We start from the raw sequence: 12632 nt of genomic DNA on the forward strand, positions 1-12632 counted from the left end.
ATAAACAAGTGTCGTCTTGTAATTATCAAGTAATTTTGGGGACCGAAACGAGTTGGGACTCTAGTGTAAATAGTGAAGAAGTATTTGACGTTCGCTTTAATGTGTATAGAGATGACCGTGACAAGTTACTATCCAACAAAAAAAGTGGTGGAGGTGTTTTGATTGCAGTAAGTAGTGAATATGAATCTGAACAAATCTCGACTGTAAAGTGCAAAGAATTTGATCACGTTTGGGTAAAACTACTCGTTAATGATCAAATTCATATTTTGTCAGCAGTGTACTTCCCTCCGGAATATGCAAACAAAGAATCATATGAGACGTTTTTCAATCTTGCAGCTAGCATTATTTCTCAGTTTACGTCAGAGTCAAATATTCACATATATGGTGATTTTAACCAAAAAGAAGCTAAATTCATTATTGATGACGAAAATGAGTCTATTTTGATACCTGTTGTAGGAGATAATGAAACACTCCATTCTCTATTTGACAGAAGCGCTGAAAACGGACTCAACCAAGTAAATAATGTAAAAAATCAAAACAATTGCTATTTGGATTTACTATTTACTAATATGTCAGAAGATTGCTGCGTATCTGAATCACATGCTCCTTTGTGGAAAAATGAAGTCTTCCATACTGCAATTGAATACTCCATATTCATTCATGAAAAAGTTACACCATTGGATAACAATTTGTCCGAACCATACTTTGACTTTAGGAATGCGAACTACGTTCTTTTAAAAAATGAATTAAACGGTATTAAATGGCAAGATTTATTACGTAATACTAAAATTGACCGAGCCGTGGATATTTTCTATCGAAATATATATGATATTCTGGAAAAAACAGTCCCAATTAAATACAAGAAAAAATCAAATACTAAATTCCCTGTGTGGTACAATAGGCAGATTATTAATTTAAGAAACAGAAAACAAAAAGCTCACAAAACATACAAAAGAAACAATACTTGTGAAAACCTTTCGCTCTATCTTGGTATATGTGATCAACTTAATTTGGAAATGAGAAACGCACATGAAGAATATAATGCGTCAATAGAAAGTAACATTAAGTCAGATCCAAAGCGCTTCTATAATTATGTTAAACAAAAACAAAAATCAAACTTTTTTCCATCAAAAATGATGTTAGATAATGTAACCGGCAACACATCAACCGAGATTAGTAACTTATTTGCTGATTTCTTTCAAAATAACTATACATCTCATAATGATTCTGAGCGGGATTTCCAGTATTTTTCATATTTACCGCAACATGATGGTGACATTACTGTTTCTAGTTTACCTTTAAATCGAATTTTGAATGCGCTTGAATCCTTAGACTCATCGAAAGGTGCTGGACCAGATGGCTTACCACCAGTGTTCCTAAAAAATCTAGCAAAAGAAATAGTGAAGCCATTATTTTGGCTGTTCAATTCATCTTTAGAAACAGGTATTCTTCCACCGGTATGGAAAGAATCCTTTCTAACCCCGATTTTCAAAAGTGGTAAAAAATCTGATATAAGCAACTATCGAGGGATTGCTATAATATCCTGTATCCCAAAACTGTTTGAGTCCATAATCAACGACAATCTATTCTCACAACTAATGCCATTAATAACTAATCAACAACACGGTTTTGTTAAAGGGCGGTCAACGGCAACTAATTTAGTAAATTTTGTAACATTCGCGCTAGATGTAATGGATAGAGAAAATTATGTTGAAGCTTTGTATACTGATTTTAGTAAAGCATTTGATAGAGTGGATATAAGTTTGTTACTTTTCAAGTTGTCTAAATTAGGATTCAACCCTAGGTTACTTAAATGGATCGAGTCTTACTTAACTGATAGAACTCAAAGAGTAAGATTTAAAGGAAACTTGTCTAAAATTGTAAACGTAACATCTGGTGTTCCACAAGGCTCACATCTTGGTCCATTGTTGTTTATTTTGTTTGTGAATGATGTTGAATACGTTGTCAAGAATCTTCAAGTTTCTATATACGCAGACGATATGAAACTTTTCATGGAGATACGTAAAGCATCTGATCTCGAAATATTTCAAAATGAAATTGATATTTTCTTCAGCTGGTGTAGCAAAAATCTGTTGGAACTTAACGTTAAAAAATGCAATTCAATTACATTCACGAGAAAATTAAACATAACTCATAAAGAGGTAACTCTAGGTGAGAAAATTGTTGAAAGGCGTAATCTGGTAAGAGATTTAGGCGTTATTCTGGACTCGAAACTAACTTTTGTTGATCATTATAACAATATTACATATAAAGCAAGTAACATGCTCGGGTTCATCAAACGATTTAGCTTTAATTTTAATGATCCTTATACAATTAAAACACTATATGTGACATACGTAAGACCTCTTCTAGAATATTGTAGTGTTGTTTGGGCTCCATATCAGGTTGCACACATTAACCGGATAGAGTCGATCCAAAAACAGTTTTTGTTGTTTGCTTTAAGGAAACTAGGCTGGGCTCACTTACCGCTACCATCTTATGCGGCACGGAGCATGTTGATTCATTTAGATAGCCTCGAAAATCGAAGAGATTTTGCCATGATTGCTTTTATAAATGATGTTATATCAAATAGAATATGCTCCCCCACAATATTGGAAAATTTGAATTTCTCTGCTCCCACTCGTTTATTAAGGAATAGAAACTTATTTTTAATTAATTACCACAGAACAGACTATGCAAAACATGGACCATTGAATAGAATGATGTCTTGTTACAATACACATAGTGACAGAATTGATATGACTATGAGTAGAGATATGCTCAAGAAGGCATTTTTTGAGACAAGTAGGGTTAGGTGATAGGTTTAAGCAACTATTGTAATATAGTATACATATAATTGTAAAGGTCTACAAATTGATTGACGACAATAAATAAATAAAAGACCATTTACTCCCTAAGTGAACCTCAACATTCTATTGAGGATGATCTTTCAGAGCACCTTCCCCGCCGTGTCAATCAAGCATATTGGTCTATATGCCGACGGGTCTCCGGGTGGTTTCCCCGCGTTTGGCAATAGTACCAGGCTCTGCCTCTTCCAAGCTTCTGGGAAAACTCCCTCGTCCAGGCATTTCTGCATAGCAGACCTGAATATCTCGGGAGCCTCTGCAATAGCTACTTTTAAGGCCAGGTTCGGAACTCCGTCCGGACCTGGGGCCTTACCTACGCTAAGGGACTTAGCTATCCCCTCAAGTTCCACATCGGTGACCCTCTCCTCATCGCCAGCCCCAGTCCCGGCTGTCCTACGAAAGGAGGCCAAGGACTAGGATCATGACGCGGAAAAAGTCCTCCAATGATCCCCTCCAACATCTCTGGAGATTGCTGTGTAGGAGCCATCACCCCTCTCGTCTTGGCCATAACGATCCTGTAAGCGTCACCCCACGGGTTCGTATTGGCACTCTGACAGAGACCCTCGAAGCAGGCCTTTTTGCTTGCTCTTATCTCGGTCTTGAGCGCGGCTTTTGCAGCGGCGAACACCACCCGCCGTTCGTTTCGCTCTTCCTCTGATCGTGCTCGCTGCATCCGCCGCCTAGCCCGTAGGCAGGCGCGGCGCAGGTCCGCAATCGCGTCGGTCCACCAGTCAGCCGGTGGCCTCCCATTTCTAGGGTGGACTCGCCTAGGCATGGTCGCATCACACGCACGTGAGAGCACCGCTACCAGCTCGTCGCCGTCTAAACCGATTAAGTTTCGCTCACGGCGGAGCGCTTCCCTAAATACCTCTTCGTCGAAGTATGATGTCTTCCACCTACGAGGGCTTGGCCTTGGCCTAGCCGCCTCTTCTTCTATCCGCTGTCTGCTGTTGTTGTAGTCGATACTGTAGCGAACCGCCAGGTGGTCGCTGTGAGTGTAGCCATCATCTACTCTCCAGTTCGAACTACTTGTTAGGCCAGGACTACAAAAGGTCACGTCAATAATTGACTCCTCTCCCGCTCTCCCGCTTCGGTGATCTCGTCCAGGTCTTTGACCTTCAGAGTCGCCTCATGCGTAAGAGCCCTCAGCTCCACTCCATCACCAAGGACCTCTTCTGCCAGCCTCTTGTAGGCGGCGCCCTTGTGATCCTTCTCGCGCTTAAGCTCCAAGATCATTTCGCCCGTACGAGTACGTCTGATACTGCGTACGTCGGCTCCAAGACCCTCAAGCTTGGCGTCGCACCTCATCGCCTTCAAGACGTCCGAGTATTTCGACTGTTCAGTCTTGATGACGAGCGCGTCACCTTTCTCACGCTTGGCACGTACCCTCCTGCGCCTTGGCTTGGCGTCCTGCTCTTCTACCGGCGGATTCTTCCTCTTCTTCTTCTTCCGCTCCTCACCTGACGGCTGCCTCGCCCGCTTCTGCGAATGCTTGTCACGTTTGTCACGAGCATTCGCTTCCACTCTCTTCGGACTACCTGCGAAGGAGAAGGCCTCCGTTTGGGTAAACTTCGGCACTTTCTCATTTGCAGGCTCCGCTGCTGCAACAGTCAGCAACGCGAGTGCCGCGTGCTCCTGCTTGGCATCGTCGATCGACGCCCTAAGTCGAAGCAAGGCCGTTTTCAGGTCCTTGCTTATGTTCGACTTAGTGGACGCAAAGTCGATGATTTTTCCAAGCTGCTGCTCAGCCACCTCTATTGCGGACCGTCCTTTGGATTCTCGGTTGACGGCCCTCAACAACCACGCTCCGTCCATAACCTCCACCCTGGCTTGCCGGGAAGTGGACTGGAACCCATGCTGAGCGGGCTTGATCGTGGCGATCTGCGTGCCTGCTGGACCCTTTAGCAGGCGTATCGATGCACTTGGTACATCTACCTCGAACTGCTATTTAAGTGCGACTGCGAGCTCTTCTGCGTCGGGGATCTCGTCCAAGTTTTTACAATGGAGAGTCGCCTCCGGAGTTAGGGCTCTTACCTGCACTTTTTCGCCCAATACATCTTGATTTAGTGCCTTGTAGAAGGTGCCTTTCTTGGCTGCCTCCTTCTTAAGCAGCATCATCTCTCCAGTCCTGGTGCGCCGAATGCTTTTGACATCCACGCCCAGCGGTGAGAGACGATTTTCGCTTCGCATGGCACACTGTACCTCGGCGTACGTGTCTGCCTCAGTTTTGAAGACCAGCGCGGGCTGACTTCACTTTTCTCATTACCTTCTTCTTTCCAACCGTAATCCAAGGGTTCTCCTTTCCTTGGTCCGGTAGGCCATCCTTCCTCTTAGGGTTGGCCTCTTTGGGCTTGGTTTTCCTGCTCCTTGCGCGTGTTGCAAATCGGCTTGGCAGCCCGATTACTCACGCGGACCGTCCTCTTTTACCTCTCTGGCTTTACGCCCGCCTCTGCCGGACGCTTTATGGGCCGCATCTGCTCGGCAGGTTTCGGTCATGCAACTCGAGAGGGCGGTTTGACCTCTCCGCTATGGCTTCGGCGTGCTGCATGGTTTCGTGATGCATCGTCGCGTTGCCAGCAAATAGGAAGCTGTCCGTTTGGGTAGACCGCTCCTCCTTGCTCGCATCAGCCGCACTTCGTTCTTCGACCAGGAGATCATACTCTTTCTTGGCCAGAGCCAGCGATTTGCGGAGCTTAAGCAAGTCCTGTGTCAGATCCTTGCTGATGGTAGTCCGCCCGCTTGTCGAGCTGTTGGTCAACTTCCAAAATCTTTGGTAGACCGCTTCTGTTGCGGTTCACCGCCACCTGTTAAACCTCCTGCCATTTGTTCGCTGGTGGGTACACTAGCTCTTCATAGTGGCGATCTCGCCAGTCCTCTTTGCACGAACGGGTTCAACGCCGTTCCCTCTGCCTCTTCACTCTCTATCACATTGTTGTTGTTGTTCATGGATTTAGTAGTTGTGTGGGAGCAAATAAGCTCCCAATGCTCAGTGTGTTTGTAGCTGAATTTACGCCGTCGGTCGGTATACTGTCGGTCGCCGTCGGTATGTTCACACCATGGCAAGTCCCTCGAGCGCGCCAGCGTCGCCAGTCGCCATCGTTGTGTCTGCCTCTTCTGTATTTACCATCGACGGAGTAAGACACGCATAGTGTTCCATCGCTGGGTGATTCCTTTCCTGTATTACTACTCTGAAATGCAGAGTAGTCATTGCTGTTGGACCCCCCTTAGAGCCGCAATCCCTCACTGCAAATGAACCTGGTGGTAATATATGCAAGCAAGGAGGGCACCCGAGGGTTGGCCCAGGCTCTGATAGGGACTGAGCTCAGAGCCGGATCAGCGTTTATCAGGAATGTTCATCTGAACCCACCTCCACCCAATTAGTTGCCTTAGCGGGGCACAGGTCAGGAACGTACACTAAGGCCACGCCACGGTTTTATGGGACAATGTCACCCGACCTTACTATGCCGTAATCAGAAACTTACTGGCGTCGTTCCTGAAGTGCCCAAAGCACACGCTAAGATTCTGTTTTTCCACCTCAGTTTTTTTACTGAGTTCAGTATTTTTTCCATCTTTTTACTGAGTTCTCAACAGCAGATACACTCGGTAATCAATATTTACCGTTCAACAGTAAAGATATTTTTGCAATTTCTCATCGTAATAGGCTATTTTACCTCACGCAAATCTACCAGGAAAAGGCCTACTTTCCCACATCATATTAGTAGTGCGGTAATGGTTCATTACAGCACTGATTTGCGTTGCGTAATAAACCATTACAGCACTGATTTCAGTTTTGATCAACTTCTTGATGCTTTCTGGACGCAGGTTTCAAAATTTGTGACAGCTGCACAGCATAACCTGCTATGATCAGTCTTTAATTAAACATGGCTATGAACATCAGTGTCCAGTTTGATGAAAAAGTTTTGTACAAAAACTATCCATCAAATCTATCAAATTACCACTATCAAGTGGTAATTTATGAAATTTCAAAAAACGTTGTACGCATCTCGGTGCAGAACTCGATTTTTACAGCACTCGTCGTACTTATCCAACTCGGCAAGCCTCGTTGGATAAGTGTACAACTCGTGCTGTAAAAATCTTCATTCTGCACCTTGTTGCGTAAACTACTATTACCGTTCATCTGTAATTTTTGACAGTTCATTTGCAGAACTCGTTAACAGCAAATTCACGGGGAAACGAAATAACTCAAAATTAAGTCTTTTTCACTCAGCTTGACAGCTAAGTAAAACCAGTCAAATTTGAGTTTTTTTGGAAGAATCCAAATTTGAGTTGTTTCACAAAGACTCCGTTTTGAGTAAAAAGTATGTATTATGAAAATAGAGGATCTTGGATTAAAAGTATCCAAAAATTAGTTTTCACGAATACATTTTTTTTACGAAAATTTGATTATTTCTTGTAATTTACAAATATACGCATGGTTTTCAAACGAGGTTCCTAGCTCACTTTTATTCACACATTTTGAAATTAATATAACACATTATTTATACACTTTATCGCCTGGTGCAAACGCCATCCGGATCCGGGTTACGGTAGCGTTCGCGTTTGGTGATCATCTTTCGTCGTCGGAACTCGCGCCGGAAGCGAACGGAGAATCAAACGAATGTTCTGTTGGTGATGATAATGATGAGAAACATCAGTATTGCGTTGAATGCATTAATGCAGTATGCAACTTACCTGTGATTAACAAGTGAAAGGATTAGGTAACCATTTCAATTTTATTTTGAAGATGTTCGAAGCGAGGTTCGAAGTCCAGAAATGTACCAGGAAATCCAGGAAATGGAGCGAACTTTTCGTTTTGGCTAATTTTTGGTAACGAACGCTTTCTGAAAATGATAAAAAAGATTGACAATACATAAAAACATAATAATTATGAAGGAACTTACCGAAATTTGCAGAAACAACGACCACCGAATATCCAACCTAAAATCAACATGGCGCAGAATCAAATTTTCATCCAAAATCGTGTTTGCCAACAACACCTTATTTTGGATACTTTACGAAGAGAAAAACAAAACAAAATCATCACATGTCTGAATTTACCCAAAGCCAAGTATTTGCGCCATACTCCAATATTAAGTTAAAAGTATCCAACAACCACAACAAAAATGTACCCAATTCAATAGTGTTGGTGGAGTACTTAATTTTAAGTTTTTTTTATCTTAGTTTTGAGTTATTTCGTTTCCCCGTGAAAGGAATAACCGAGCGTACCGAGTTAAATCTGCTGTTGAGAACTCGGTAAAAAGATGGGGAAAATACCGAGTTGGTCTTAGTGTGCACTTCTTGTTGTGACTCTTTGAATTGCATATGTAAAATAATCATTAGCAGGGAAGCTCTCTGTTAATAATCGTGCAAGTGCTCATAGAACTCTAGAACACTAAACTGTGAAGCAGACTTTGTCCCAGTAAGAATTAAGCTTCTCACTAGGCCCTCCTAATTTGTTCTCATCTTTCTCGGATATTTTCAAACCAATTCAGAAAACTCATTGTAAGAGGATTGTTTAAGTTTCGGCCTAACATCACCCGTAATATTTGCTCAATCGGATGAAACATACCACATAAATTGCGATGAGCGTAGAGTAAGTGGCAGAGCAACCCGAGCACAAAAGTCTATAATAATTTATAATTCTACCTTACAATTGGTCGGCGTTCAGTCAGACCGAACCATCTGTTTTTCAACGATTTCGGGAAAACGTCCTGCAGGTACTTGGGATGTCAAATGTAGCGCGTTTTTGTCTGAAATAATAAAGTTCCTCTATGTAACGAAACATTTGCATCAAAATAATGATGAAAAGTTCAGAGTTTTCGAAATCCGTCGCTTATCTTTACCTATCCAAAAAATCGCGTAGTCCACTCTGGCCGAACGCCGACCAATTATTTGACTGAGCTTCAACCCAAATATTTGTACTTACCCTAATAACCAGCTCATAATCCACTTCAAACATATCACAACACGCCACTTTCATTTTTTCATGCTTCGCTTGGAAAATAATGAGTAAGACCTGGAACATATAAGTAAATGTTCATACTCGAAGAAATTTTAGTAGTCAGATGGTCTCGAAACGTATTTTTTAGGTCCTAGTCTTAGTCTTAGTTTTTGTTGAAATCAATAAAAGGAAGTATATTTTTTCAGAAACCACCGTTCTGAGCATTACTAGTTTTACCATTTGCCTCAATCGATTATCCCTGAATCCTCGAAGTGCCATATTCTGCAGCTGATGGACCAAGTTCTTTTGCTAAAAACCAAATGCAATCATACTATTTAATCATGCTGCGCTAGACTGCTAAAACATCATACGTTACCTTTTCTGTCACCGCAGTACATCGCTTAATCATAATCGAAAGATTCAGCCACACCAGTGTCATTAAAATAATTGCCTTGTAGTTCATATCCAAGACAGGAGCATTTTCATACACATAGAAATATATGATTCCAAACTCCAGAAACATCTGAAGCGTAGAAATTTGATTAGAAAAAAATCGGAATGCTCTTCTGGTTTCAATAACCTACAAGTAGCAGTAGAGCCAAACCCACGAACAGCAACGTTATCATCATTTGAACCGAGTAGAACTGCACAGCCCTCCGGAAGATCCTATAGATCCGACCGTGGGCCACAGCAATCCGCCGGAAATCTTCGCAGTATTCCAGCTCATCGTAGCATGAAACCACGTGCCGTAGCTTTTCCCCCACCAGAACACTGTGCTCTCGCAGAATATCAACACTCCGTTCGATGTTTTCCATCCAGATCAGAAACTGGTCGTTGTAAACAGCTGCACTCATGAACAAGCCGAGATTTGCCACCGCATGTGGATCATCCAGTTGAGAGCTAACAAAGGCACAACACGTCACAATGAATAACACCTTTAAAGGGACTACCTTGGTGTAGATCCAAAGGGGTTGTGATGGTATGTCTGGGAACTGGGCTTTTAGGTGTTCTTCCAAAGCGAAGTTTTCATTAAGCAGCCAGAGATATCGCTTGGAATCGAACAGTTGGGTGATTATAAGGAAGATTTCGTGAAGCAGAACCAGCTTGTCGATAGTGAAGTACAAAATCAGAGGTAGAAATGATCCGGGAATTGAGGAGACGTGCCGCACGAAACTTGTGGCACAGAATGCTTTAGTGGTTATGAACAGGACTTTGGAAAGAACTGTTGCTACCAGCATGGGGGTAGTTTTGCTGAAACGGCTCCGGGTCGAATCGAATCTGTACGGGTACAGCCCCAATGATACGGAAGTGTAGTGATGCAAGTAGAAGCACCAGCGTGGGATATACGAACGATGCAACATAGTGAGAACGACTGAATGCTTCAATGAACTCAAGCGCTGATGTCGCCGATAATGAAATCAACTCAATTAATTTTAAAAATTAAACACGTGCTTGCCGTTCAAACAACCTGTTTCACGAACTCATAACTCATCTGGCTTCAAATTAAATAGTATTAACTTTACTAAGAATACATACAGTCCGAAGCTGATTCATCTCTTTCCAATTTGAATTTATTTGTTTGAACAATGATTATAACCCATGGATTAATCTCTGATATTCATTTGAGCATTACCATTTTAGAAGGTCATAACAATTTTTTGAAACAGTACCTTATTCCATAGCTGTGGGTTGTATTTCATCGCTCCCCCGCACTCCACTTACTGTTAATAACGGAAAGAGGTGCAATTTCTCTGCAAATTAATGTATGTAAATGAAATGAAAAGTATAGATTACGATCCGCTACTAAGTAGCGCATGTTCCCATGTTTTCTATTTCTTTCAGATAGTGTTTTTTATCTCTGGTCAAATCTAAGAATTTTTAAGTTACCTAGTCCCTCTTTCCTCAAAATCATAAACCATCATTATAGCTTTAAGCACTTTGGATCGAAATGCGCATGCCTCGTTCAGAGCTTTCGACTTGTATACAAGAATTGCGCACAACTACCATACATAACGACTCACATCTCCATCAAAGAGCTCCATCTTAACAAGGGCAATCACCAACCGGAATGCATGGACCATTATCATAAGCTCGGATGTATCCTTGCTTGCAAATGCATCCCTTCCCACTCACAAAGCACTGGATGTTCCGTGTTCGAACTGCACATGTGGGCTCGTAGCATCCGTAATCGCAGCTGTATTCCTCAAATGCGCCACTACATTCAGCTGAAATTGACAGTCAATCAGAACACCGTCGTGAATACACATAATCTTTAGCGACCAGTTATAACGGTATACCGCACTTACTCTTGTTACAAGGTGGATTCACATCACAGGGAGTGCCATCCAGTGGCACCGATAGGACCATCATTGATGCATAACAGCACACTGCAGCAATGATGGTAGGTAAGATGAACTTGTTGTTCATGTTGATTCCGGTTGACGAGAACTCTGCAACTGGTTGAAGTTCCGACCTGATGCCGGAATATTTATATCCGTTCCAAGAAGTCAGCTGTTGCAACAAGATACGCAAAGAATTGCACGTTTACAATGTGACATCACAGCATTCCCCAAGAGCAATTGAATAGACAACAACGGTGGTGAGTTATCTTTGGTACGTGCGAATATCGAATAACCATCAATGCTTGAGCAGATGAGCAGCATAAAACATTCCAATTAGGAGTATTGAGCCTAGAATTGAATGGATTTGGATTGGATTTGGATTGGATTGGATTGGATTTGGATAGGATTTGGATTGGATTTGGATTGGATTTGGATTGGATTTGGATTGGATTTGAATTGGATTTGGATTGGATTTGGATTGGATTTGGATTGGATTTGGATTGGATTTGGATTGGATTTGGATTGGATTTGGATTGGATTTGAATTGGATTTGGATTGGATTTGAATTGGATTTGGATTGGATTTGGATTGGATTTGGATTGGATTTGGATTGGATTTGGATTGGATTTGAATTGGATTTGGATTGGATTTGGATTGGATTTGGATTGGATTTGGATTGGATTTGGATTGGATTTGAATTGGATTTGGATTGGATTTGAATTGGATTTGGATTGGATTTGGATTGGATTTGGATTGGATTTGGATTGGATTTGGATTGGATTTGGATTGGATTTGGATTGGATTTGGATTGGATTTGGATTGGATTTGGATTGGATTTGGATTGGATTTGGATTGGATTTGGATTGGATTTGGATTGGATTTGGATTGGATTTGGATTGGATTTGGATTGGATTTGGATTGGATTTGGATTGGATTTGGATTGGATTTGGATTGGATTTGGATTGGATTTGGATTGGATTTGGATTGGATTTGGATTGGATTTGGATTGGATTTGGATTGGATTTGGATTGGATTTGGATTGGATTTGGATTGGATTTGGATTGGATTTGGATTGGATTTGGATTGGATTTGGATTGGATTTGGATTGGATTTGGATTGGATTTGGATTGGATTTGGATTGGATTTGGATTGGATTTGGATTTGGATTGGATTTGGATTTGGATTGGATTTGGATTGGATTTGGATTGGATTTAGATTGGATTTGGATTGGATTTGGATTGGATTTGGATTGGATTTGGATTGGATTTGGATTGGATTTGAATTGGATTTGGATTGGATTTGGATTTGGATTGGATTTGGATTGGATTTGGATTTGGATTGGATTTGGATTGGATTTGGATTATGGATGTGGATTTAAAGTGGGTGATTTCAAGCGTGTGGGTTTCTCTCGCAGCGCAGAGCAACGTGGGCACACCGCACCTCACCTTCCCCCCTCTTCTTGCTTGCGCGTGAAGCAGGTAA

At 41.8% G+C, this 12632-nt stretch overlaps 2 protein-coding genes across 2 annotated transcripts in view; one reads left to right on the forward strand and one right to left on the reverse strand.

Moving 5' to 3' along the window:
* Positions 1–12632, forward strand: part of LOC109411329 (phospholipid-transporting ATPase ID) — a 421272-nt gene that overhangs the window by 179808 nt on the left and 228832 nt on the right. The window lies entirely within an intron of this gene.
* Positions 9158–10169, reverse strand: LOC115265250 (uncharacterized). The gene is made up of 2 exons (XM_029869620.2): positions 9393–10169; positions 9158–9331 (listed from the first exon to the last, which is right to left on the reverse strand). Exons 1-2 carry the CDS (start codon positions 10167–10169, stop codon positions 9158–9160), a joined length of 951 nt encoding a protein of 316 aa, XP_029725480.1.

The sequence above is a fragment of the Aedes albopictus genome, chromosome 3 (assembly GCF_035046485.1).
Source record: "Aedes albopictus strain Foshan chromosome 3, AalbF5, whole genome shotgun sequence".
NCBI lineage: Eukaryota > Metazoa > Arthropoda > Insecta > Diptera > Culicidae > Aedes > Aedes albopictus.